General features: G+C 48.6%; 1 protein-coding gene across 1 annotated transcript in view; it reads left to right on the forward strand.

The window, feature by feature from the left end:
• The window catches only part of PLXDC1 (plexin domain containing 1), a 54,104-nt gene extending 26,872 nt beyond the window's left edge, over positions 1-27,232 (forward strand). The window contains exons 4-14 of the mRNA XM_005301832.5: positions 39-108; positions 634-756; positions 2,004-2,122; positions 4,091-4,190; positions 5,815-5,910; positions 8,018-8,099; positions 11,849-11,909; positions 12,804-12,933; positions 17,187-17,222; positions 19,171-19,331; positions 21,864-27,232. Of these exons, the coding sequence (XP_005301889.1) occupies positions 39-108; positions 634-756; positions 2,004-2,122; positions 4,091-4,190; positions 5,815-5,910; positions 8,018-8,099; positions 11,849-11,909; positions 12,804-12,933; positions 17,187-17,222; positions 19,171-19,331; positions 21,864-21,983 (1,098 nt within the window). The 3' untranslated portion in view covers positions 21,984-27,232. The remainder of the gene's footprint in view (positions 1-38; positions 109-633; positions 757-2,003; positions 2,123-4,090; positions 4,191-5,814; positions 5,911-8,017; positions 8,100-11,848; positions 11,910-12,803; positions 12,934-17,186; positions 17,223-19,170; positions 19,332-21,863) is intronic.
• Positions 27,233-27,689: the final 457 nt, after the last annotated feature.

The raw sequence follows: 27,689 nt of genomic DNA on the forward strand, positions 1-27,689 counted from the left end.
CCCACGCTGATGCTGTCGTCCCTGTCTGTCTTCCACAGAGAGTCATCCTGTCCTTCGACTTCCCCTTCTATGGCCATCACCTGCGGCAGATCACCATAGCAACAGGAGGTGAGTGAGGCCACATTTACTTGGCTTGCCTGGGTGTGCTGACAGGCAGCATCAGCTGGAGAGGCAGTGTTGCCTAGTGGGGTGACATGGGTGTCTCTAACCAGCCTCCCCTCCCACATCCTAATCCCAGCTTTGCCACTGATGCGTGGGATGGCCTTGGGCAAGTCTCTTCTGCTCTCTGTGCCTCAATTTACCCCACTGTAGAATGGACTCACTCCCACATCACAGGGGCTTCTGAGGTCAAGTCCATCTTCTCTAATTAGTGCTGAATGGTATCATGACACATGAGCCAGAACCTGGGATCCAAACTGCCCAGGTCCAGGGTACTTCAGTTCACGCCCAGCTCTAGTCCAGGGCAGTGGTGGGGGGACATCGGGGGTAAAGGGGTTGGGGAGAAGCTGGTAACGGGTGTCCTGGGGCAGTAGAGTGGGGATGGGGGTAGAAGCTGGTAGCGGGTGTCCTAGGGCAGTGGGGTGGGGGTGAGGGGATGGGCACATAAATTGCCTTCCCTTGCTGTCGCTCCAGGTTTCATCTTCATGGGGGATGTCATTCACCGCATGCTTACGGCCACCCAATACATTGCACCCCTGATGGCCAACTTCAACCCCAGCTACTCCCGCAACTCCACCGTCAAGTACTTCGACAACGGTGAGCCACTTCCCTTTGCACAGCCCCGCTGCCACACACAATGCACAGAGCCCCCTGGGGACCTTGGCTGCTTCTCGGCACCTGCGCCAGGAATTCCGAGATCATTGGGCAGTGCTCATCCTTGCAAGGCAGGGGAGAGGAACCAGCTGAATCAGCAGTCAGGAGTGTCCAGGGGGCAAGGTGCTGAGAACATACCGTTCAGGGCCTGGTACTGCTTTGGCGTCTGGCATCTCAACTGGGTACACAAACAGTGCTGCATGGAGGACCTCAGAAACAGGCCTGACTTGGGAATTCACATAAGTGCTGAATTTATGTCTCTGTGTGTCCTGTGTGCCTCTGAGTGACATGTCTGTCCATGGGATGTATCTGTCTGTGTCCCTCTCTGTGCGATGTGTGTGACACGTATCCTTGTGTGTGTGATGGGGGGAGTGTGTCTCTGCTTGTGTGCGGGCCCAGAGGATTAGCAGCAGAGCGGGTATATCTGATAGCGCTGGGTGCAGCTTAGGATGTTTATTTGGAGCTCAATCCTGCGTCTGCTGAAAAACACGTGCTCCAGACTTCAGGAGAGGAGGATCTGGAGTGTCTCATGTGGCAAAAGAAAGTGCCGTCTCCTCCGTACCATTGAGATAAGGGAGTAAAAACTGGATCATCACATCCCAAATGACTCACATGAGTTCCAGGAACTTTTGGCTGTGGCCAAATCAGTTGTGCAACAGTGAGCTTGCATGTGTGTGGTGCACTGCCGGCAGCGGGGAGAGGTGAGGGTCTGTGGCTGGAGCTGGTGGGTGTGGTTGTGGAACAAGATAATATCTTTTATTGGACTAGCTTCTGTTAGTGAGAGAGCAGAGCTTCTGAGCCAAGCAGAGCTCTTCTTCCCTCTGGGAAATATACTCAGTCACTGCTAAATACAAAGTGTAACAGATTGTTTAGCATAAGTAGTTAACATGCATTTCAAGGGACCATTCAAGATGAAGTGGCCGGTTAACAGATTCAGGCTGTGTGAGCTTTGGTTGTGGCTGTGGGCTGCGTTTTTTTGGTGTGCAAATGGGGAGTGTGTGTGACTGTTGCAGCTGCTGCGCTGTGTGGGGTGTAATGTATGTGACTGCAGCCAGGTTGTCACAGCGAGTACACCGGCTCTGCAAGTGCCTATGGGATGGTCGTTGCAGATGTGCACAGGGAATTAAATTGACCCCTGCAATCTCCCCTGCTGCTCTCTGCTCCACTGTGTCGTCTCCTCCCTCCCCCAGGGACGGTGTTTGTGGTGCAGTGGGACAAGGTCTATCTTCATGGGAAGGAGGACATTGGCAGCTTCACGTTCCAGGCTGCTCTGCACAGCGAAGGGAGAATCGTCTTTGGGTACAAGGAGGTGAGTGGGACCAGCTGCTTGGGGCATGGTGATTGCAGGTGCTGTAACACCGGTGGGCAGATGGGGCGGGGAGGGTGGGAGACAGAACCTAAACCCCACCAAGGAAAGACAAAGGAGGAGTCCTTGGCCCTCTCATTCCAATGGCTTAGCTGCCCCCATGCTGAGAACACTCACTGCATCCTCAGGTCAGGGCCGCCCAGAGGGGGGGACAAGTGGGGCAATTTGCCCCAGGCCCTGCAGGGGCCCCCATGAGAATGTCGGAGGCTCCCCCCCGCCTCCGCCTTCCCCCATCCCCTGGCGCCTCAGCGCACCACGTCCAGGAGCGGCCCTGGACAGCACTGCAGCAGTGTGGCCTGGCAGGGCCTGAGGTCCTCCCGCTCGGAGCTGCGTGGTAAGGAGGCGGGGTTGCGAGCTCTGGCGGGCAGAGCAGCAGGAGCTCCTGGACACAGCTCGCTGAGGCTCTGGGAGAGGGGGGAGGCGGGGGTAAGCAGCACGGTAAGCCCCTCTGAGACGGGCACCCCTGACCCCATCCCCCCACAGCCCTGATCCCCAGCTCCAAGCCTAGCCCCTGTGAGCCGGGCACCCCCGACCCAGAGCACAGCTCCCCACCCAGCCCTGGGCAACAGTAGCGCCACCCCCAGGCAGCGACAGCCCATTGGCACCAACCATCACCCAGCGACAGCCCATTATGTAATTGCAAATGTATACATACCATTAAAGCATTTAATGTTTTTAAATAATGTATTTTGTGTATTTTCAAATTATTAAAAATTAATTTTTGAATGTATTTCACTGGTTATTTTTTACATTTCCAAATACATGTTACTATAGTATTGCAACTTTTTTTTATGGAAGGGGCCCCCGAAATTGCTTTGCCTCTGGCCCCCTGAATCCTCTGGGCGGCCCTGCCTCAGGTGATGCTGGGCTCAGTGAGCACAGGGAAGGTCTCTCCAACCCAGGCGCATCTCCAAGCAGAAGCGAGATGGCGCACGTGGGATAGGATGAAGGCAGGGCCGGCTCCAGGCACCAGCTTCTCAAGCAGGTGCTTGGGGCGGCCACTCCAGAGAGGGGCGGCACGTCCAGGTATTCGGCGGCAATTCGGCAGACGGTCCCTCACTCCGCCTGGGAACGAAGGACCTCCCGCCGAATTGCCGCCGCAGATCGCGATCGCGGCGCTTTTTTTTGTTTTTGTTTTGGCTGCTTGGGGCGGCCAAAACCCTGGAGCCGGCCCTGGATGAGGGGGTCTGCTGGGGAAGTGAATGGGGCAGGATTAAGGGGGTGAGGGGTTGGGAATAGAGTGGGAAGTGGGAGGGCTGGAATTGGAGTGGGAGGCACGGGAGGGAGCAAAGGACATGCTGGGAGGGGGAAAGCATAGCAGGGAGAATGGCTGTCTTCCTTCTCCACAGCAGGGCCAGGTTAGGGCAAACCTCTGTGAGAAAGGGGGTCTGTTCGTATAACCCACTGGTCAGTGTGTGTTATGTGACTCCCCACCCCGGGCTTGACTATGAGTCTGGAACATCTCCACCCACAGAGCCTGGCTCTTTCACTGACGCTAGAGACTCATGCACCTAGCTCAGGAGTTTGCCAGTTCAGTCCCTGCTGTTGTTAACCCAGAGGACGGCCCGTCACATGCGCTCCTAATGTCCTGTATGCAGTGCCTGGGCCGACTATGCTTGTTATTCCCAAGGGGGTTGACTGAGCCTTGGAAGGCCTGGCCGATGGGCCTAGGGCACCTCCAAACACACACGGGCAAACCCAGGCTAGGCATGGCCCAGGCTGGTCTAAAACGGCAGCCTCAAAACTGCTTCTGGGATGTAAGGGAAATAGGAGGGGAGAAGACTCAATGGAGCATCCGCTAAGCCATTTCATTGCCCTTCACTCTGCTGCTTCCCCTTGAGAGACGCGTCCTGAGCCCACAGCCTGGGGGAACCCCAAGTTTTCATGGTCCCTTCTCTCTCCCCGTTGCAGATCCCCATGTCAGTCCTGGAGATCAGTGACACGCAGCACCCCGTCAAAGCCGGCCTGTCTGATGCCTTCATGCTCCTCAACCCTTCCCCTGATGTTCCCGGTGAGTCTCTGCTGGTGGGGCTGCATTTGCTGACTCGATGGCAAGAAATGGGGGAGGATGGAAGATGTGGAGTGGGGCTGATCACTCACCCATTGGAGTCCCATTGGCCCTGTGCCCACAGCACATGACTCTCAGATGCTAGCACCCCAAGGGCCTCGCTGCTGCAAGAGGAGAACTTTCCTCCTTCATATGATCAAGAGAGAATCGACTGGCTTTGCACTGCTATATGTGCCATATTGCATGTGAGCTGACTGCACAGTCTGTGTTGCCTGCATGTTGTCACATGTGCTGTCTGTGTTGCATTCATGTTTTCACATGTGCTGTGTGTTGCCTGTACCTATTGTGCTAGCTGCATGTGGTTGCAGTATACATGTTGCATGCATGTTGTCATGTGTTGTGTGAACCTGTCAATGCTGTGTGTGTGTGTGTGTGTGTGTGTGTGTGTGTGTGTGTGTGTGTGTAAAAGGCTGTTTCAGCCTCTCTCTCATCTTTCTCTCTTGTAATGAGAAACTTGACCACACTCTCCCTGTGTCCCTGGGAAGGTTGTGCTGCACCCACTGCGGTTGCTGTTGCTTATTTATGGAACTGGCCATCTGGCCTTCATTTATTACCCGTTTAAAACATCAACAGGGCTGCATCATGCCTCTCCTGCCTCCTGCCTGCCCCCAGCTTGGTTCACACTGCACATTGGGATCATGCCCCTGCCTGCAAGGCCGCCAGGCTGGTGTGGACCTAGCAGGGATGGGAGGGGCAGTGTGGAGCTGGAAGGAGGAGGTGGAAGAGAAGCATTGTGCCCTGCTCATCCAAGAGTCTCCAAGCTCTGTACGTACAGTGAATCTGAGCCAGGCACACAGTTGAAGGGAGGGTCAGCCACAAGCCCAGAGAGGTAAAGTGACTTGGCCGAGGTCACACAGCCAGTCAGTGGCAGAGCCAGGGAGAGAACCCAAGAGTCCTGGGTTCTGGATCCCCCTGCTCTGGCTGCTGGACTGAGGCAAGGGGAGGCGAAAAGGCAGAGTGAGGGGAGCAGGGGACAAGCAGCACTGGAAGTGTGTTGGGATAGGAAACAGGAGGTTGGGGAGCCCGGAGCAGGTGCCTCCTGCAAAGGGGAGATATGGGTGTGGAGGAGGCTTGGACTCATGAGTCGTTGTGCCCAGGTTTCCTGAGAACGATGCAGAACCAGATCATGTTGGTTTCAGGAGTTTGTAGGTGTCGGGGAGGATGGAGACAGGACAGACAGCTCCAAACTCCTCCCAGTGTGAAGCAGAGAGAACATGGAGGAGGAGGACACCCCTTCTCCCTCCACCAGCACTCCTCCTCTGCCCTCTCTCCCAGCATCCCTCTCTCCCCCACTCCTCTCCCAGCATCTGCATACTGTTATCTCCTGCAGTGATGGCCCTGGGGCTCAGCTGCCGACCTTAGCATTTCAGCTAGGAATTTGCATACAAAGCCACTCCCCACACCAGGGGTTCGGGGACCCTTCCCCATCCCTGACTCGATTCCCAGGATGTGCCCAGGTTCTTTGAGTCCCTTCACCACCCCACAGCACCCAAGCCCATGTGGGTTGGGGAACGGGGAGCAGGTGGGGGCTTGTGCGTCCGTCTGATGCGGCCCCTTGCTGTTGCAGAGTCTCGCCGCAGGACGATCTATGAGTACCACCGCGTGGAGCTGGACACCAGCAAGGTCACTAGCGTGTCGGCTGTGGAGTTCACCCCACTGCCCAGTGAGTCATACGCTGTCTACTGCATGTCTGCTAGCCAACTCTTTTGGTTACAGGCAAGGCCTATATTTTGGGGTTGAAGATCCCGGATTTGATGCCTGCTGACCTCTGTGTTTATGGAGCTGCAGTTGCTGCCTGGATTCAGTCCCACCCCATAGCAATTCCCAAATGCGTAGCACCATTGGGGCTGCTTTGTAGCAGAGATGGGGAGCGGATGGCAGCAAGGCTGCCGGGGTGTGGGAATGGGTGAAGGGGTAAATCTGGGGGCACCAATAACACACCCTCTGACTAGTTTTGCAGTCCTGAAGTGAGAACAACAGACACAACACCCCCTGCTACTCCAATCGCTGGGGACCCCAGCCCATCAGCACTGTTGATGCCAGTCCATCTCATTTTGCAGCACCCCTGCTATTCGCATTCCAACCGGGCCAGTCACACCAGTTTGTGTTGGTAGCATGACTGGGACAGACCTCCACAAGATCTGAGACCCAGCAGCTTAGGGCCATGTCTACAGTAGGAATGTTTTGCCGATACACCCTTATTGCTCTCCTGGTGTGGATGCAGCTTTTGCTGGTATAGCTTATTCCAGCTCCCTCCTTAGCAAGCTAAACTGGTACAAGCTCAATTTTGCCAGTATAACTACATCTACATCAGGGGCCTTTGCAAGCAAGGCTGTGTTGGTCAGGGATCCCACCTCTTCACACCCCTGACCGACACAACTATGCTGTAGTGTAGACATGGATTCAGTGTGCCTGTGATGCAAATCTGTATTTGAACGCCAGCTCTGGAGAGAAGGGAAAGAAAGGCTAGTGTATGAAGCAACTCCTCTTCCATGCCATATGGTTTCCCCGCCCTTGCAGATAACGATTCTAAGCATTGCAGTCTAGTTCCCGAGATCCTTTCAAAGCAAGGTGGAGAGCGCTCCTCAAACAAATAACCAGCCCTCCCCCTGTGATAGTCACAAACGATCCTGTTAAATAGATTCATTTGGCAGGCAAGGACCAAGGACACTCACGCACAGGAAGAGTTGTCATGCAGTACATAAATACCAGGCAGAGAATAAACCTGTCCTGAGTATGCCAAGGTTATGCATTTAAACAGCATCCCTTGGGTATTTTATAACCATCTTAACAGCAGGCAGGGCTACTGCAAAGCAGATCATAAATAAGGATTCTGTTATTTAAAAAAAAAAAATCCTAAGACTAGCTGCTCTGTTTTCCCCTGGCAGCTGGGGGAGTTGAGAGCTGATGGGAAAGTACTAGATTCCCTCCTGGAGATGTGAGTTTCAGTCCTATTTAGGCCACAAGTGGAATGAGTGTGGCAGGGCTGTGACACTTGTCCCCACTGCAGTGTAAGTTCATGTTCTCTGTTAAGAAGAAGACCAGGACTGGAATAGCTGAGTGCGGGGGTGGGGTTGGAGGCCAGAATTGTGGGGTGTCAGAGGAGTGTAGGGCTGGGATAGCAGGGGAGCTGTGGGTCAGAATTGAGGGGCTTTGGCAGAGCTGTGAGTTTGGGGAGCCCACGGCTGGAGTAGCAGTGGGGCTGGCAGTTAGGACGGAGGTGCTCTGGGAGAGGTATGTGGGGCTCAGAATAGGATGAATGCAGAGCCAAATGTGTGCTTGGTGCTGTAAAGTATTAAACCAAGATTAAACTCTGGACTGTGCCATGATGCGCTGGATGGATGGGCCTCCCAGGGGCGGCCTTGTTAAAACTCTGCAGCCAAAGGGAAGGCTGGGATGCTTTGCCAGCTTCTGATAGAAGATGGATGCTGTTAAACCATCCTTCCCAGAGACGATGACAAGTGAATGACTCTCTCAACAACCAAAGTTTAATTGGTTTGTGTTCCCTCCCTCCTTGGCTCTGTGTCTAAGTAGGAAACGGCATAGGCCTGGGATCGGTTTTATCTCAGGCTAAGTTGGGTGGGAGTCCCTTGCTGAAATATCATCCCATTCCTGCTAGGAAGATGCTGACTTGACTTCCAAGCTCATGGCAGCCTGAAGTCAACGCAAAGGCTCATCTGTCAACGGTCTCCTTTGGCCACACCCCCTCCCTTGTAACCGATCCGCCTGATGATAGTGTGTTGCTGGCGCATTTCTTCTTTTTCTTTCAGCCTGTCTCCAGCATCAGAGCTGTGACGCGTGCATGACCTCGGAGCTGACTTTCAACTGTAGCTGGTGCCATGTCCTGCAGAGGTAGCTCAGATGGGTTTCCTCTCTGGGTCCTAGTTGTGCTCGCGCTTCCACAGCTGGAAGAGAAAGTTGTAACCTTGGGCCTAATCTAAACTGAGACCTGTAACAGTGTCAGCATCTTTTTAGAGTTTGTACATGGCTCTTGTTAGGAAGGTGCTAATGTGGTCCAAATCTTAAGGGTAAGAGATGACTTAATCACAGTCTACAAGTATTTGACATTTCTGATAGTAGAGGCCTCTTTAATCTGGCAGACAAAGGCAGGAGAGCCAATGGCCAGAAGCTGAAGTTAGACAAGTTCAGACTAGAAATAAGATGCATATTTTTGACAGTGGCTGTAATTAACCATTGAGACGACTTACCTAGGACCCTGGTTGATTCCCCATCACTTGAAGTTTTTAAATCAAGACTGGATATCTTTCTGAAAGGTCTGCTCTTGCTCAACCAGAAGTTATGAGCTGAATGCAGGATTCACTGGGTGAGGTTCTCTGGCCTGTTTTATACAGGAGGGCAGACTAGCGGATCAGAATATCTATTAATCTTGGGCTGTGTCTATGCTGGAAACACTACCCCATTTGATGTGAGTTGTCCATTAGGGCAGTCCCCCTTCTTTCTCCCCCCCTTCCATGAGCTAGTATTGCAAACAATTGTCCTGCTAGTGTGGATAGGAGCAACTGAATCTAGCACAAAGTACAGAGGTCCTGAGAGCCTGCAACTCTCATTGGTTTCAGTTGGATTTATGGGTTCTAGGTACTTCTGGAAATCTGGCCATGGTAGTGCTCAGTTGAGAAAAAATACATGCCATTTACGGACTGGGGAGGAGGTCAGTGGAGGAATCTGAGAGGGCTGACTGAAAGGCCAGCCCCTACTTTTTTCCTGTTTGCTCTTCATTAGCAGGATACCAGCCTGGAGTCAAATATTGTCTCTTTCTGCTGTCCGCCTTCTCCTTTCAGTGGTGTCCCAATCCAGAGCGTCTTCCACAGTGCTGGACTGTTGGCCTCTAACTCTGCCATGGGCCTAAGCAACCCCACGGATCTGACACCCCGAAGCAACTGGGATGGGCTTGGAATCCTAACCTGGATCCAGAGCCAAACTGGACCCCTGGATCCAACCCCACCCAGCTCTCCATCTGGACTTTGTGGCTCCAGCCCATCTCCAGTATAGATTAGCTGAGAGCAACGTGTGAGAAAGGAATTCAGCCTGGGGGAGAAAGGGGGGGGCTGCCCATCACAAAAAAACGCCCCAGCGCTGTAACTGCCACTGACAGGGCCCCTTGCTGGCAGCTTCAGCAGGCATGACCAGGAGTGAATGCAGAGCTCCCAGCTCTACTGCATGAGGCAGTTCTGCCTGCCGGTCCTGCTGCTCTGCATCCCAGGCGGCCTTCTGTGGACAGGGGCTGCCGTCTTCCTGGCCCTGTTTTTAAGAACAGGCTAGACAAACTCCTGCCAAGGATGGGCTATACTTGATCCTGCCTCAGCACGGGGAGTGGGCTGGATTAGATGACCTCTCAGATTTCCTTCCAGACCTACATTTCTTTGATTCCACGCAGCAGAGAGAGGCAGTGAGGGAAGGAGGGGAGCTTCCCAGGGCTAACTTTAGGTTTCAGATGGAGGGACATGTGGAGGGTGAATGGGTCACGGAGGCTGAACTCCCCTCTGGTCCTTACAGTTGTGGGCCAAGGGTCCCCTTGGGTCAGGAGTGAGGCATGTTGATGGGGGAACCTGCCTGTCACCGCTGTGCCCATCCTGAGGGTAAATAGCGGACTCCAGTCTCCAGAGTGGTCAGCGTGGATCCTCCAGCATCTGGGGTGGGGGTGTGTGACTTTGGGCTCTGCCTGCCATCCCAGGATTTAAATAGGGCGTCTCCTTTCGCCAGCATGCTGATAAGGAGCATACAGCAGTTTAATGAGGTTTCAGTGAAATAGGATGTATTTTGAGCTGCTGGCAGGGGAGGGGACCTAGTAACACAGATCCACTGCTTCCGTGTAGTGATGTTCAAGGAGATGCCCAGCTGCTCAGGGACAGCATTCCCTCTGGCACCCTCTTCTTCTCCACTCCCAATAGTGCCCTAGATAGGAGGTGGCTCTGTCCTGCCTCCCTGGCGGAGAGGTGCTGACTGGGATAGGACTCCCCAGGAAGCTGTGTTCCTCCTTTTTGCCTCTGCTTTATATCAAAGTCCTCCAGGGCTCATGCTCCTGTCTTTTCTCCCTTTTGTGCAACAGCTCCATCTCCAGGCACAAGCGAACCTGTGTGACACAGCTGGGGCAGCGAATGGCCCTGACCCCCTCCCTCAAGCTAGCATACTAGGCAGGCATCAATCCTAAATTCATTGCCTCCCGCTGGGCTCAGGCTGAAGCATAACCCATGGCCATGGGGTTTTCTTCTGAAATGACCATCACCCAGTCAGTGGTTTCAGAGGAGAAAATCTTCTGTTATTACCAGCGAGAGAGATGGGTGAAGCTGGTTGTAAAAACAAAACCCAAACTAAGGCAGATCAGGTCGGGGTCCTGGCTGGTCTGAAACACTGATGCTCATGGCAATCCTTTTGCAGCCCATCTCTAATTATTGTTGCAGGCAACTCTGGTCTTCCAACCCCCAGTTCACTGAAGCTCGGTTGTGCTATTATTATTTGAATTACAGTAACACCTAGAAGTCCTGGTTGAGACACATTTCTCCCCAGGACCATACATGCATATTGGCCCGCTAAGAGCTTACAATCTAAATAGACAAGACAGTCAAAGGCTGGGAGAAATGTGGGGAAGCTGAAGCATGGAAAGATTTAGGGGTGGGATCGTCGAGAGGACCTAAGCTAGTTGGCCACTATCTCACTGACTTCCAAAAGGGACTCATCCTCTTTGAAAGATCCCATCTGCTGTGACTTGCCCACCATCACATAGGAAGCTGGTAGCACATCCGGGAATTGAACTGTGTCACCTAAGTCCTAGTCTAGGTGCTTTAACCACAAGACCATGCTGCTTTTTCGTCTGTCCCTTGGCTAGGACAGATTGAATCTTTGCTCTTGCTGAGCTCCTAATTTCCACGGGAGCGACATTTCAGCACAGTGGATCTTAGGAACTCTGTGGGACCTGAATTCCCCAGAGGCCCCCTTCTGCTCAGCTTGCTTGTAGTTGGGTGGGTGCCTTGTATTGGCTGAGCCCTTGATTCACCCTTCGGTGATCCCCTGAAACCTTCCTAAGGTCAGAGTTCTGCTCAGTTCCCTCTGGTTTTGCAGAGATTTCTCAAACTGGTGTTTTCTTGGTGCTGTATAGTATTATTATTATTATTATTATATGTTGCTTTTCCTGTGCAGATGTTGCTGGAAAAAACACACTGTGGAGTTCATGGCCTTTCCCTGGCAGAGTCCAGAGGATGGAAATTCAAACTCACTATGTATATATCTATATCTCTAGTCCTACTTCTCTGCCTCTCTTTGTCTTCCACAAAGAGGAAAGTTTGGGTCCTTCCAGCACAGCTGTGTTGGAATCCCAATGTCCATGGGGACCCCCTTCTATCTGATCTTTCCAGTCATCTGCAGTTGGCTCATTTCAGATTGTATTTGTCCAATTATCTATACGTGGTGCCCGTCGTGAAAGCATCTGGGATTCTCACACGGATTACCACCATACATGTGAGATAAGCAATGCCACCCACATAAGGTGGCCACATGACCATTATTGCTTGAACCCTGGCTGCCTTTGCTAGCTGTGTCTAGAAGAGAATGCATCCATCACTGAGTAACATCCCTTCTCTCCGTAGATGCTCCAGTGGGTTTGACCGATACCGTGAGGAGTGGCTGTCACATGGCTGTGGCCAAGAGGTAAGATTGAGGGAAGGGTTATTTCCCTTGGGCTGACTGTGGTATGATGTCAGTGGCCCCCAGCTTCCCAGAAAAGGTGGATTCGGTTCACAGGTTACTCTACCTCTCTCTCTTATGGTGAGAGATTTGGCTACCTCTGGAATTCCCACTAGGACAATTGGTTCTCAGACCTGTTTGTAGCCATTTGGCTCCTGAGACAGAGAAAGGGTTGAGTTGCATGACACAGAACAAAGGAAAAGAGATTCAGACAATGGCATATGTCTCATCCCTCCAGAGATGAAGATTCATTATGAGCTCTGCATGGTCCATAAGAACATAAAGACTGCCATTCTGGAACAGACCAATGGTCCATCTAGTCTGGTAACATCCTTCCCTGCTGCACTAGAAACAGTGATCCATTTTGTTCAGTATCTCACCTCCCTGCCTTAGAGGAATGATCAATGGCCCATGTAATCTGGTATCTCACCTTCTTGCTATACTGGAAGACACCAGTTAGTCCTTCTAATCTGGTGTCCTGTCTCTGGCATTGGCCAATGCTGGATGCTTCAGAGAAAGGTGTAAAAGCCTCCATAAAGCACCTCAAGGTGCAATCCCATTGGGGAGATTTCTTCCTGATCCTCTGGAGCGTGATTATTATCCACCCTGAAGCATGAAGATGTTTAGCCCTTGCAGTTTTAATCCTAGCTAGTATAATTATCTCTAAACTGCGTGAATGAATCTGTTTGCCTCAGAAAGATCAGCTCTGGTGATACTTCTTGTTGGTTTCCCCCCTCCTGACACCCCCAAAGTCACTGCTTTGTGCCGAGTTTACTGACTGGGTTGATTTAGGCACAAAGAGGTCCTCTTGCTGGAAGATTGCTGGGACTAGTAGCCTTTCTCCATTTGTCTTTTCAGTCAGACGAGAGGACCTGTGAGGATTGGGCAGAGAGCGACCACTACTCACTGTCCCCAAACAGCCCCTTCACGTCATTTGATGAAGATGTCACTACCTCCTCTCTTTTCATTGGCAGCCTCACCACAGAAGGTACCAGCAGCTGGGAATAGGGTGAACAACTGGGGTAGGAGAGGCTAGCCCAAGGCTAAAGGGAAAGCAGTAGCAGTGCTCTCCGGGCACATTGCCCCAAATGTCTGCCCCGGAGAGATCTTTCTCTCCAAGGCCTAGTGAAATGAAGTCATATCCAAGAGAATGTAGTTAACATTCCTGGCTACCCAATCCTATGGCTCGAGGCACAAGGAGAGGAGGAGTGGGGCAGAGAAAAGGAAGATGAGACTAGAGAGGGGAGCAATTCAGCATGATCTAGGTAGCGTAGGTGAGACCTCCCCGTGGAGGGGAATTCACAGCTGCATTGTAGCCGCCTTGCACTGATGGCATAACGTGACTACAGAGCAGCCATAAGGCTCTCCTATCATGAATAACCCCTGTGTGAAGGGGCAGCCAGGCACAGAAAGCTGGTGTAACATGCAGCATTTGATAGGGCTGGAAAAAAAGTGCAAGTTATGCTAGACTCATCTCTGAACATGGCCCAGCTTCTCTAGACATGGAGCCACAGAGTTCCTCACCGTCTCGATCCAAGCGTTCTCCTAGTTTGGGGACTGTTTGGGTCTGGGGCTTTGATTTAGACTCTTCTCCAAAACCTCCCCTTGGTGGAACCCACGAGACCACAGTGTGGGTCTTTGTCTCCTTCTAATGGCTGGTCCATAAAAAAGGTTAAGGACCCTGTTAGACTTTATCCTTTAGCTCAAGCAGTAGAGATCCCCTGTTCGATCCCCACTGATGACCCATGGCTGGCGGTGCCATCACATTATGGGTAATAAACCCATAGGCATGTGCATTACCTTCTGGTACAAGAATGGAATTCTCTCTGGTATAAGAAGCCCCAAGTAAAGACCCAGAGTCCTTTGGGACACCCCTGTTCTATTGTCTGCTAATCCTATTAACACATGGGCCGTGTCCTCCCATCCTAGTGGCAGGTATCACTTCAATTTCACTGTTTAATAGTCCCTCATGCAAAACGCTAATTAGAATAAATAGAAAGGAGCATGAGTAATTGTCCTTGAGCAATGGAGAATGGGGGTGTGGAGAGTGCGTGGCTGACGGATCAACTTTGAAAAGAGCAATTAAGGAAAGGGGGAAAAAACAGCACCACTGAGATGATTTTCCAACTCACGGTTGAGTCTTGGAAGAAGAACAAGAGGCTTTTTGTGACACATTCAAGCATGAGATTAATTTGTAATCTTGGACGGAAACAAGCAGGCAGCTGTGTGAGGCAGCAAATTTTATCTGGAGAAGCAAAGCAAAACAAGACCCACCCCTTTGCATCTTCCCCACCCAGCCTGGCTTTGCTCAGTGGAGACGTATGTGAATGCAGCTAACTAGCTGGCCTCCTGTCATTTATTTCAGCGCCTGGGGTAGACAGAGTCCAAGCTAAGCAGCAAAGAAATTTGGGACAGGATTTTTGCTGGACTGTCTCATAGACGCTCATGTCAGACAGGGAGGTCAATGGTAATTGGGACAAAATACAACATGGTTTTATAAAAGGTAGATCGTGCCAAACCAACCTGATCTCCTTCTTTGAGACGGTAACAGATTTTTTAGACAAAGGAAATGCAGTGGATCTAATTTACCTCGATTTCAGTAAGGCATTTGATACGGTTCCACATGGGGAATTATTAGCTAAATTGGAAAAGATGGGGATCAATATGAAAATTGAAAGGCGGATAAGGAACTGGTTAAAGGGGAGACTACAACGGATCATACTGAAAGGTAAACTGTCAGGCTAGAAGGAGGTTACTAGTGGAGTTTCTCAGGGATCAGTTTTGGGACCAATCTTATTTAATTTTTTTATTACTGACCTTGGCACAAAAAGTGGGACTGTGCTAATAAAGTTTGCAGATGACACAAAGCTGGGAGGTATTGCTAATACAGAGAAGGACCGGGATATCATACAGGAAGATCTGGATGACCTTGTAAACTGGAGTAATAGTAATAGGATGAAATTTAATAGTGAAAAGTGCAAGGTCATGCATTTAGGGATTAATAACAAGAATTTTGGTTATAAATTGGGGACACATCAGTTGGAAGTAACAGAGGAGGAGAAGGATCTCGGAGTATTGGTTGATCACAGGATGACTATGAGCCGCCAAAGTGATATGGCCGTTAAAAAAGCTAATGCGGTCTTGGGATGCATCAGGCGAGGTATTTCCAGTAAAGATAAGGAGGTGTTAGTACCATTATACAAGGCACTGGTGAGACCTCATCTGGAATATTGTGTGCAGTTCTGGTCTCCCATGTTTAAGAAGGATGAATTCAAACTGGAACAGGTACAGAGAAGGGCCACTAGGATGATCCGAGGAATGGAAAACCTGTCTTATGAAAGGAGACTCAAAGAGCTTGGCTTGTTTAGCCTAATCAAAAGAAGGCTGAGGGGAGATATGATTGCTCTCTATAAATATATCAGAGGGATAAATATCAGGGAGGGAGAGGAATTATTTAAGCTTAGTGCCAATGTGGACACAAGAACAAATGGATATAAACTGGACATTAGGAAGTTTAGACTTGAAATTAGATGAAGGTTTCTAACCATTAGAGGAGTGAAGTTCTGGAACAGCCTTCCAAGGGGAGTAGTGGGGGCAAAAGACATATCTGGCTTCAAGACTAAGCTTGATAAGTTTATGGAGGGGATGGTATGATGGGATAGCCTAATTTTGGCAATTAATTGATCTTTGATTATTAGCAGTAAATATGCCCAATGGCCTGTGATGGGATGTTAGATGGGGTGGGATCTGAGTTACTACAGAGAATTCTTTCCTGGGTGCTGGCTGGTGAGCAGGGCTGGCTCTGGCTTTTTGGCCGCCCCAAGCAAAACGGGGTGGCCAGAACGGCAAAGCAAAAAAAAACCCAAAACCAGTGATCTGTGCACCGGAGAACGGGTGCAGGGGGACCAGCTCGGGGGGGAAGGGGAGGGAGCGGGCGGGAGAGAGAGAGAAGGAGGGCGGCCAGGGCTACAGTGGGGCGCTGCCTGCTGCCTGCTGCCTGCTGGGAGGGCTCCGTTCCAGTCGGCGGGGAGGGAAGGATGAGGACTGCCTTGCCGGGCTTGCTGCAGGGCGCTCCCGTTCTCCACACCGCCGCCCCCTACAGTGTGGCCAGAGCGGAACAACAACAAAAAAAAAGCGGCCGTGCCGCCCTAGGATTGGGCAGAATGCCGCCTCCTATAAGCTGCTGCCCCAAGCACCAGCTTGCTCGGCTGGTGCCTGGAGCCGGCCCTGCTGGTGAGTCTTGCCCACATGCTCAGGGTTTAACTGATCGCCATATTTGGGGTCGGGAAGGAATTTTCCTCCAGGGCAGATTGGCAGAGGCCCTGGGGGGTTTCGCCTTCCTCTGCAGCATGGGGCACGGGTCACTTGCTGGAGGATTCTCTGCACCTTGAGGTCTTTAAACTACAATTTGAGGACTTCAGTAGCTCAGGCATAGGCTAGGGGTTTGTTCCAGGAGTGGGTGGGTGAGATTCTGTGGCCTGCGTTGTGCAGGAGGTCAGACTAGATGATCATAATGGTCCCTTCTGACTTTAAAGTCTATGAGTCTATGTCAGACAGGGAGCCTCCTACAATCTGTATGGTGTTACCTTCCAGGCAGAGAACAGGTGGAATTGGATTTCTGGCCCCCCATGGAGTGGACTCTGGGTTAACATCCTTGCCTTACCTATACGAGTCAGCTGAGAGCTAGCAACGTCTACTGACATGTTGCAGTAAATGGCATAGATTGAATATAAAGAGAGTCTTAAAAGTGATTACCTCATTCGGGTCTGAATTTTCCAGATCTAAGCTTTTGGGGAATTATGTGTGTGCACACACACTCTTGAATCAACTAACCTTTGCCATTCCTATCCACTCCTATCTGAAGCATGTGATTGCACATCACATGCAAACGTAGAGCCCGATCCTTTATATGTTCATTACCACGCACAGTGCTTCCATGCTGAAAGTGCTTATTTAAGGAGAGATTCATTAAGAACTTTGTGCTTCAATTGCCACATGCATTGAATGAGACTGTAAACAAAACCCCTGAAATTTCATTATTGTCTTGTCTTGTTTTCTGGGTGTTTTTTCCCCCACCAAAATGAACAAGGCAAAACTACTCTTAACTGTAACAGGGCAATACAAAGAGGCATGTTTTAGGGGTGGAACTCTATATGGGGTGCAGTGGTGTACAGAATGAAGAACCCCATAATGGTCTACTAACTTTCCGATCCTTTTCTTGCTTTTGTTTCCCTCTTACAGATGACACAAAGCTGAATCAGTATGCAGGAGGGGATGGTAAGTCCTTAACCTTCTCATCACCCAGTCAGATTCTTCCTAAGGGGAATGTGTTATGTGAAATCAAATGCACTGGTTAGTTATGTGAAGTGTTGTAGTCACGTCAGTCCCAGGATATTAGAGAGACAAAGATGGGTGAGGTAGTATCGTTTTTTGGACCAACTTCTGATATTACCTCATCTACCTTGTTCTCTGGCTAGTTATAATAAATCAAAGGAGTGGGCAAGAAAACCCCAAATTTAAAGGGATGCAAGCAAGATCAGAATCCGGTTATCCTCACCTGGGTTACTAATACTACTTTGGGATGGTAAAAACTGAGAGAATTGGAACAATCTGATTATCCCGGAAGCTGTTTGTCTGTATTTGTCTATTTCTCAGCCCTAGCAAATAACTAGGCTGATCAGTTTTCACTTTCTATATAATCCATTTCACTCTCTGGTCCCCATGCATTCCCACAGGTGAGTTGCCTTTGGGTTTCCTCAACAGTTCAGGAGAATGTTTAAATCTTAATATTGTAAAGCATCTCTGCTATTAGTCCAGCTCTGATTCTCTCTCGGTTTCCTTTATGCCAGTGGTTCATCTCCCGATGTCTAGGTTATCATAGTGCTGTTATGACTGGGGTCTGAGGACTGTCACAATGCTTCTTGCTGTGATGTATAGTTCACAGCCAGTGCTGTGGCACCAGCATCCCTAGACATTTGTGGAAGGTGTATATGTAAACCACAAGTCCATCCCACTTATGCTAAAGTTGCTCATAGAGGTTAATGATAAAATCCCACTGACTAGCCTAGGTGCAGGATTGGGCCCTCTGTACGCACAAAGCCTTTGAAATCTGAGACCTTCTCAATTTCAGCCAAATTGCTTCTTGAACGTCTGGTAATGTCAATACTAATCTGTGCTGGAATCTCCCTCCATGGCTCTGCTCCCTTCTCCCCTCTGTGCGATTGAATATTCATGGCTAAGAAATTAAAGGGACTGTGGGCAAGATATGCTAAGGACACCAGGCAGCATATGGCTAATGGGTTTCCATCAGAATGAGCATTTTGGTACATGAGGAATATAGATTGAGGGAGCTGTTGCTCATTCGTCTCTCCAGCCAAATACTGCCATCCTCTAAAAGGGAGCCACTCCCCCCACTCCACGGGGGGGGACAGTTTGCTTCATCTGAATTATTTTAGTGTTAAAAAACACAAGAGCGGGATGTGGAGAATGTATTGCAAGCATCACTGTAATAAGTGAATTGACTGCAGGTGAGTCACACACACAGCACAGCTGGAGTCATGGGCCTCTACCAGTTGAACTAGTAGAGATCTCCTTGATAGTCACAGTAGCTCACTTCTGCTCTCTATGAGCCAGCCACATGCTTGGCTTTGCAAAGACAGCAGCACTGGGGGAACTGTGTCTGGGTTTCCTTTCCACCGAGCTGCCCAACTCGCTGCCACCACTATGCACAGGACAGTCAAGAGGTGTATCCCATGTAACTGAGTAGGCCTGACAAATGTAATCACCAATGGGCACTGGTATGCACATCACTGTATCATTGTTGAGGATGAATACTAGTGTGGCCGACGTCTTCTCTCCTCACTGCCGCGCTGCTGTAAGCTCTCTAGTGTAGCCACTCTAAGCCGACAGGAGAGAGCTCTCCCATTGATTTAATTAATCCACCCCCAATGAGCAGCGGTAGCTATGTCAGCAGGAGAAGCTCTCCTGCCAACACAGCACTGTCCACACGGGTGCTTAGGTCGGTGTAACTTATGTCACTCAGCGGGGTGGCTTATTCACACCCCTGAGCGACATAAGTTATCCCAGTTATCCAAGTTATCCAACAGTAGTGTGGACAAAGCCTAAGTCTCTCCCCTTGTTCCCAGTTCTGTGTGCTTTCTCTGCCTCTCAGTGATCCCAGCCATTCTCCCTGCATTCCCACCCTCTATCACGATCCCCTTTTCAGGAGTGAAAAATGACCTTCCCACGAAGACAGGCGGAACCCCGATTCACACCGGGACCATCGTGGGGATAGTCCTGGCTGTCCTGCTCATTGCAGCCATTATTCTTCCTGTAATTTACATCAGCAGCCACCCCACCTCCAACGCTGCCTTGTTCTTCATTGAGGTGAGTGGACAGATCTCATCCCAGACCAGCTTTCTCTTCCTTTGCTATCATCAACAGAGGTACAGCCACCTGAAATGAGGGAGACATGTCCCAGTCCCTCAGCTTTTTGCTGGCCTGTTGTATGAAGTCCTCTGCAGGACCCAGCAGGCTTGAGTACTGACTCAATGGACTCTGAGGGCCAGATCTTCAGCTGGAGTAAATCAGCATGGCTCCATTGACTTCAGTGGTGTTACACAGCTGAGGATCTGGCCTCTAAATCTATTTCCTTCTCTTTTGGGGGTGCCTAACCTCAGCATTCACATTGATTTGTGCAGCTGCCGCATGCTGAGCCATGCAGTTGGATGTACTGAGCCATAAATAAGAAAGAGCCAGTTTACCTCTAGGTACAGCTGCCCTCAGGGAATCCTAAACTTCTGGGGCAGGGGAGGGAGTGTGTCTCTCTCTCACCTAGGACTTGGGAACTGACTATGCATTTAAAGTTACATTTTGTTGCAGTCTGAATCCTCTCAGCAGGCTTGATTCAGATATGTTTCAATTAACCTTGCTGCCTTGCACTTATACTGCGTTTGGGGAAGCAGGGAGAGAGGAGCAGCAGGGGACCTTTGATATATTTCAAATCTATGTGTTTCTTTTCATGGTCCTACAGTCACAGCTAATCTTCAGCTTCCAGTTGTTGATGTCTAAAACACAGGTTCTTTCTCTTTCACTCACACACCCAGCTTTTCTCTTTCACTCTCTCATAACCTTTCTCTTTCACTCATTCACACAAAGTCACAGACTTTCACATGCTCACCCACATTTACTCACACTTTATTTCTCTCTTTTGCACTCTCTCTGACACAAATGCTCAAAACACACACAGATTCCAGACCAAGTGCTCAGCTGGACTGGAGCTGTAACAGGGGCGAGATTGCTTCCTTTTGAGTTGGGTTTTGGAGATTAAAACGGATGGGCTTTAATAATAGATGCCGTTCCATCCTCCGAGATGTAACTGATGGTGTGAATGTTTTAAATGCAGATTTTTCATTTCCAAATAATCAGGGGCTCTGATGTTCTCTCTCTCTCTCTGCTGCTTGCAAATGATTCCTTGGCTTTCACAGACACCTGGGGCAGTCAGGAGTGGGTTAGTTAAAAGCATGGGATCTATTTTGGGGGAGGTGAGCAACAGGAAGCTTCCAGCCTTTCTCCTGATAGCCCTTGTTATTTCTCAATCTGTCTCTTTCCTGTGATGTCTTGTGGCCCCTTTTACCATAATAGCTGAGTGCCTCACAATCATTTAATGTATTTATCCTCACAACTCCCCCCATGAAGCAGGGCAGTGCTGTTATCCACATTGTACAGACAGGGAACTGAGCCATAGAGAGGCTAAGGCCCAGATCCTCAAAGGGATTTAGGCTCCTGACTTCTATTGATTTCAATGGGAGATAGGAGCCTAAATACCTTTTTGGATCTGGGTCTAAGTAACTTGTGCAAATGTCACACAGGAAATCTGTGGCAGAGTAGGGAATTGAACTGGGTATTCCCGAGTCCAAGGCTAGTGCTCTAACCATTGAACTGTCCTTCCTTTCTGAAGGACCTGAGGCCTGGTTTCACCAAAGGCCTCATTTCTTCTCTCTCCTCACTTTAATCCTGTTAAGTGGTTAATGCATTTGGAGTTAGCCTTTTAGGCAATAGTGTTAGCCTACTGGACTGTAGTGATGTGACACTAGATTAAAGCCTGGTCTACACTTAAATTAGGTTGGCCTAGCTATGTTTTCACACCCCTGAGCACAGCAGTTAAGCTGGTCTAACCCTAGCTTAGGTCTGGCTAGGTCAGTGGAGGAATTCTTCTGTTGACCTAGCTACCACTGCTCAGGGAGGTGGATGACCTACATTGATGGGAAAACCCCTTCTGTCGATGGAGGAAGCATCTACGCTACGGGGCTACAGCATTGCAGTACTGTAGATGTGCTGCTGTTTCTCCCGTAGCATAGACGTGGCCTCCGCTTTTCCTGCAATAGTGTTCCAGCACTGGGGAATATGAATACAATGAAACCTGTCCTAAGCAGGGCCGGCTCCAGCTTTTTTGCTGCCCCAAGCGGTGAAGAAAAAAAAAGATAAAGCTGTGATCAGCGGCAGCTCTACCGCGCCGCTTCATTCTTCGGCGGCAATTTGGCGGCCGGTCCTTCCCTCCGAGAGGGACTGAGGGACCCGCCGCCGAATTGCCGCTGAAGACCCAGACGTGCTGCCCCGTTCCATTGGCTGCCCCAAGCACCTGCTTCCTGCGCTGGTGCCTGGAGCCGGCCCTGGTCCTAAGTGATCGCAGATCTACACAAGTCAGCTGGTTAATGAAAGTGGGTCTTCTCCTAGAGAAGGAGGGTACTCCGTGACATATGGAATGGTCTCTTAAGGCAGGAGGTTGCCTTTTTAATAAGGAAGGGTTCTTGTACAGGTTAATTGTTGTTGTTGCAGGTCTGGGTTTCAAACTTCCCAGCATGCCCCAAATTAAAGCCACTTCCTTAGCTTTTAATGCACCTGTGTCTTTGTCCACAGCGGAGACCACACCACTGGCCAGCCATGAAGTTCCGAAACCACACCAACCACACAACATACGCTGAGGTGGAACCTGCTGGCCATGAGAAGGAGGGCTTTGTGGAAGCAGAACAGTGCTGAGCACATTTCTTTTCCTTCCCCGCCCCCGCAACCTCCCTTGTCTTCAGGGTTAGAGTCTCCTGTTATTCTATTGCAAACGCTCTCCTCTGGAAAGGAACAGGAACCGGAGGAAAAAGACCCAATGGAGCATTGAAAAAAAATGAATCAGGGCAATGCAAGGATGCGACTCTGCAGGACTCCTCTGGGAACAGCAGAGCCTGAAGCAGAGGCAGTGCATTATAATGTCAGTCTCGGCCTGCAGTTTGGTGCCAGAGCCCTGGGGTGTCAGTAGGGAAAGCTGCAGTCGAATTAGGGTTTTTTTGTGTGGTGTTGACTTCTTCCCTCCCACCTCAGGCATCTAAGAGGAGCAGTTCCCAATCTGGATCGCATCCTTTCCTCCTCCACTCATCATTCCACCCCACTGCTTTGAACCCTACCCCTCTCTCCTTCAAGCTAATATATCTCCCCCCTGTCCAGGGAGCAAAGCAGATTTGGCCCGTACTAAGGCTCATGCCCTGTAAAGGAAACACCTTCAGTGGCACTTCTGCAATCATCTGTCCTTTCTGGTCAATCACATTATTTTGCTGATGCCCCTGAGGGAGATGTGGGGGTGGGTGAGAGACCTCAGATCCCTTCCTCCAAACCCAGGTCCTCTTCTACTCTCATCTCAGCCGCCAAACCAGATCAGATTACAATGGGAGAGGTGGGGAAAGAGCATTATGGAAAATGTTATTCTCCCAGAGCTAAAACCTGAAGTAAACTCAAGCAAATTTTACTCCGAAGACAATGGAAGTTTCACCTTAGTGAGGACAGAGATCTAGAGTTTTAACTCAGTTGCACTGTCATAAATCCAGAGTAACTCTATTGGAATCAATGCATCTAAAGCCTGATCCAAAGTCCATTGCAGTTAATGGGAGTCTTTCAATTTACTTCAGTTGGGTTTAGATGAAGCCCCTACTGAGAATTTTCACTAGTATCACATTCTGGCCCACAGTAAGGACTTTAGCATTAGACCTCTAGAGGTTTTATTTTTCTTACCCTTTGCGATCAGAACCAAAGACTAGTCTACAGAAAATAAAGGCTTTATCCTGCTCCCTTTGAAGCCAGTTGAATAACTCCCATTGACTCCAACTGGAGCAGGAGTGGGCCCAAAATTAAGGAAAGACAGACACCCAAACAGACTCCAAAAGCTGGTGTGGAGTGCTATTTGCATTCCTAGAAGAAACAGGGTGAGTTTGTTGTGTTGTTTTTACATGGTCCTTGTCTATTTATTCTGATGTCATGTTTGGTGCATATTTTATCTACTGGCTGGTTCAGCTGTCACTGGCGGTGATTACTGCCAAAGGCAGGGTCTGTCTAATTAATGTTTTCTGTCTCATGGGCTGAATTTATATAGCCATTAAGGATAAATATGGATGCTGGGTGGCATTTAGACCCTGACTTATACTTCTTCAGACTTAGCCACTAGGGAAGCTTTTGCTGCATCTGATTATGTCATGAAGACACCAAAATTCTCAAATAGGGTAAGTCAGGCAGAATCATGCCAAGTTTTTATGGGCCATCAGCCCAGACATTCTCTCTCCAGGGATATTTAGAAGATAAACTTTAGCTCCAAGCAGGATCTTGAGCTAGAAGGTTGATTTCTCTCCTCTTGCCCTCAGTTGAATAAGTTTAAAGGAACATTGTCATGTAGCATATACCCCAAATCTGGCCTTCTTTAAAATGGTTACAATCTGGTAGGAGATTTCCCCTGGACTTTCAGTCTCTTTATAAAATAATCACATTTTTTTCACCTGTTAGAGGTATACAGAATATTAACTGGCAAAGAGAAGGTCAGTTGGATACGCCTGTTTACCTGTCTCATAATACAAGAGGACATCCGGTGACTGCGAAATGCTCCAAATGTAAAGCAAATATACTTTACACAAAGTATAATTAACCCATGTAACTCACTGCCACAAAAATTATTGCAGCCAAGATCTTAGTAGGGTTCAAAAGAGGATTAGACATTTAGATGGAGAATTAAAACATGCAAAATTGTGTTAAGTAGGATAAAAATGTATAAGTTATATAATAAACTGTCATGCTTCAGGGCATAAACCAAAGGCCTGTAATCTGAATGCCTGTGGTCAGGAAGAAACTTTCCTTATGGGCAGTTATTTCATAGTAGCCCACTAAGCAGTTTCTTCCATTCAGGCATCTGATACTGGGTACTGTCAGAGACTGGATATCACATTAATCATTAAATGAACAGCCAGTATTATCTAGTAAGGCAATGTTCCTAATTTCCCAGCAGTGAACAAAAAAATTTCATTATTGGTTATACTATGACCATGGTTTCTGGTTTTCATCTTTTTAATATTTGTGATTTTTATGTTAATTTTTAGGTAAATGTATGGCTAATTTTCAAGGAGCAAAAAGTTTTATTCAGTGTTAAAAATATGGTTCTCCTTGAACTATAGGAAAAAATCAGACCCTTCCAGAGCTCCACTTTGCTGAGCATGACTTCTCAGCGACACTGGAATGCTTGGGGTTTCCATAAATAATTGTCAAAACTGCAAAAATTGTAAATGTTAGGAATTTATCAAAATTGAATTTTAAATTTTTCTTTTGATAAGTTTTAACCTAAAATTGTCAAGCCCTGTCTCTGACTTTACAATACTTCATTTGAGGAGAGAGGATCTGCTGTGTCACCATACGGAATCATTCTCTATGGTCAGCTGAGAGACAGTGCAGTGTGTTAGCACCTGATGCCTCCTCTTCTGCTCTCTCTCCTAGAAGGGGACTGAACTAGAGTGCAATTCTCCATTACTCACCCCTTCACCTAGCTATTGTGGGATCCTGTGTCAATGTTCAGAGAGAGCAGAGATGCAGTATAATGTGCCAGTACCAGCTGCCTCCTCCTTGATCCCCTCGAGACAGATGTGAGCAGACTATGTACTTTCTAAGCCAACATCACCTAGTTGTTGTGGTTGGATCCAGAGTCACAAGTGGACCAAAGAGGGGCTAAAGAAGGAAATCACCAATGCAGAGAAAACAGTGTGCTGTGGATAGGGTGACCAGACAGCAAATGTGAAAAATCAGGATAGGGGGTGGGGAGTAATAGGAGCCTATATAAGAAAAAGACCCCAAAATCGGGACTGTCCCTATAAAATTGAGACATCTGGTCACCCTAGCTGTGGAATCCTGATGACTTGAACTCCTGTTATCCGAACCTCCCTTTCTATGTCTGCCTGAGGCTGAATCCTTCTCTATTGACTGCCAATTATCTGAACTCCAATTTATTCCAACAAATTGGAGGGGCAGGATAGCTCGGGGGGGGGATAGTTCAGTGGTTTGAGCATTGGCCTGCTAAACCCAGGGCCACTTGGGGATCCTGCTAGTGAAGGCAGGGGGCTGGACTTGATGACCTTTCAAAGTCCCTTCCAGTTCTAGGAGATGGGATATCTCCATTAATATCTATCTATATATTTGGTATCACCCAGGCAGTTCAGCTAGCTAAGATTTTTCTGGACAACTCAGAATTAACCCTTGAAGTGTAAAAACAATGTGAGTTCCCAGGGGCATGTGCTTCCCTGCATTTCTTTGGAACCTTGGGCTTCTCTACACTACATGTTATGTTGGTATAACTTACGTCACTCAGGGGTGTGAATAACCCCCCACCCCCCGCCCCGTGAGGGACATAAGTTGGTGTGAACAGCGCTGTTGTCAGTGGGAGAAGCCAACATAGCTAATGCCTCTTGTGGAGGTATTTTTATTATGCCAGAGAGATTGCTCTCTCCCGTTGGCATAGAAAGTCTTCACCAGATGTGTTACAGTGGCAAAGCTGCATTGGCTAGCCCTTAGTGTCAAGTGAGGCCATTTGGCCCAAGTCCATGTAAAAGCCCCTACATTGCCCATGCTTCATGTGCCCATAAGGCACAGAAAGGAGTTAGGCGGCAGCATTGATTTCAGAATTAAATGCTTATTGGTAAAATATAGGAGCATGAGTGTGGGATGGAAGAAAACAAAGGATCTCAGGCATTCTTCGGTAGTGAGGTCTGGCTGTGGGAGCTCTAAGACCACTTTGGGTCAGTGGAATCAATAGGGATCAACCTTTCAGCATGCAGGATCTCTAGTTTTCATTGCATGTGGCTTCACAGTGGAACAGCTCTGTATCCTACTCTACAGGGCAGTGGTGGTGATGATGTTAAAGGGAGGAAGGAGAAATAAATGTGAAGGATTCTCACTGCCAACCTACAAGTGCTGCACCATCGTTCAAAGAAATGGAGCTGGGACCAAGTAGGCTATCAACGTAACTCAGCTGATTTGGAGATGCAGGCTAATCCTGCCATTCTCATGTGCAAAGTTATAGGAAGGAATGCCAGCTGTGTGCCTAGAAGCACCTGGGTGAAGAAGGACTTTATATCACCTGGCTTCTATAGCCATGTCCTGAAGTTTCAGTTTAGATCTGGGGTGAACACTTTGGCTGGACTTCCTCAGAAGCAAACTGTATAATGTACATGTGTATATTGACCTGTGTATTTTATAGCTATAAAATGGGCTAGGGCTGTTAGCTGTGCTCAGTCGATTGCTCTGCTGGTTACAGCAAGATACAAAATACAACCAACCACTTATGCCATTCCCAATGTGTCTTTTTAAGGACAGCACCTTTGCACTTTGCGGCAACTGTTGATCATGTTGTTAGAGTGTAGCGGTGCTGCTTGTACTGAAATGGAGAACAACATCAGGGCATATATTAACTGACCACTTCTCTGTGTTCAGCAGTTGGGAAAATATACAATAGGCTTTATTAAAGACAAACTAAACAAGGGCTTATTTCTGCTCCTGCTGAAATCAGTGGCCAAACTCCCTTTTATTTCAATGGGAGCAGAACCTGGCTCCAAAATATTTTCTGTCTTAGTAACTGACTGCCTACTTTCCACATACTTGAATTTACAGCACAATTGGACTATTTGTGGGGACTAAAGGCACTTTAGCTGTCTTTTAATGCAATGTATTGACTATTGATTATCTGCATGGCATACAATGTTAATACTCAACAAAAAAACTTTTTGGACTGCTTTGTTTTCACAATAAAAAGGGCAAAGGATTGTTGGCAATGTTATGCAAACTTCTAAGCATAATGGAAATAGTATTTTATTTATGTCTTGTGCATTGTTTAATGGACACTATCAGAATAATAGGCATATAAGTATATTTTTAAAGATTTCCTTTTCTGTGTTACTAATAGCATATTAGATTATTAAAACAGAAAGAATTTTCAAAAACATGGGGTGAGATTCTGATCTTATTTACCAGAGTAACTCCACTATCTTCAATGGAACGACGGCTGATTTACACCAACGTAACTGAGATCTGAATCAATCCTATACTTTTATTTTCATTATGTTGTTCATTAATCTTATTTAGATTTTGCAGGTTATTCAGCTTGGACAATGAAATTAGGCAGGTCAGTTTCACTTTCTTGGTCTCTGGCACTAGTACCAAGGTACTTTATAAATGCAAAATAGTTTATTTTTTTATATATGAAAAGATCACTGAGGCCTTCAGGAATCCCATGGTTTAACCCAGTGCCTTTCTTGTACGGGGAAGGTATAAACAGGGAAGAATTAGATCATGGACATATTGTCAGCACCTTAGCTATGGTGTCGAAAGGCCAGTGCTGCAATTAGCAACAGTGGGCAACAGATTAATTCTATCGAGAATTTCACTGTGATCACTTTT

The sequence above is a fragment of the Chrysemys picta genome, chromosome 24 (genome assembly GCF_011386835.1).
Source record: "Chrysemys picta bellii isolate R12L10 chromosome 24, ASM1138683v2, whole genome shotgun sequence".
Lineage (NCBI taxonomy): Eukaryota > Metazoa > Chordata > Testudines > Emydidae > Chrysemys > Chrysemys picta.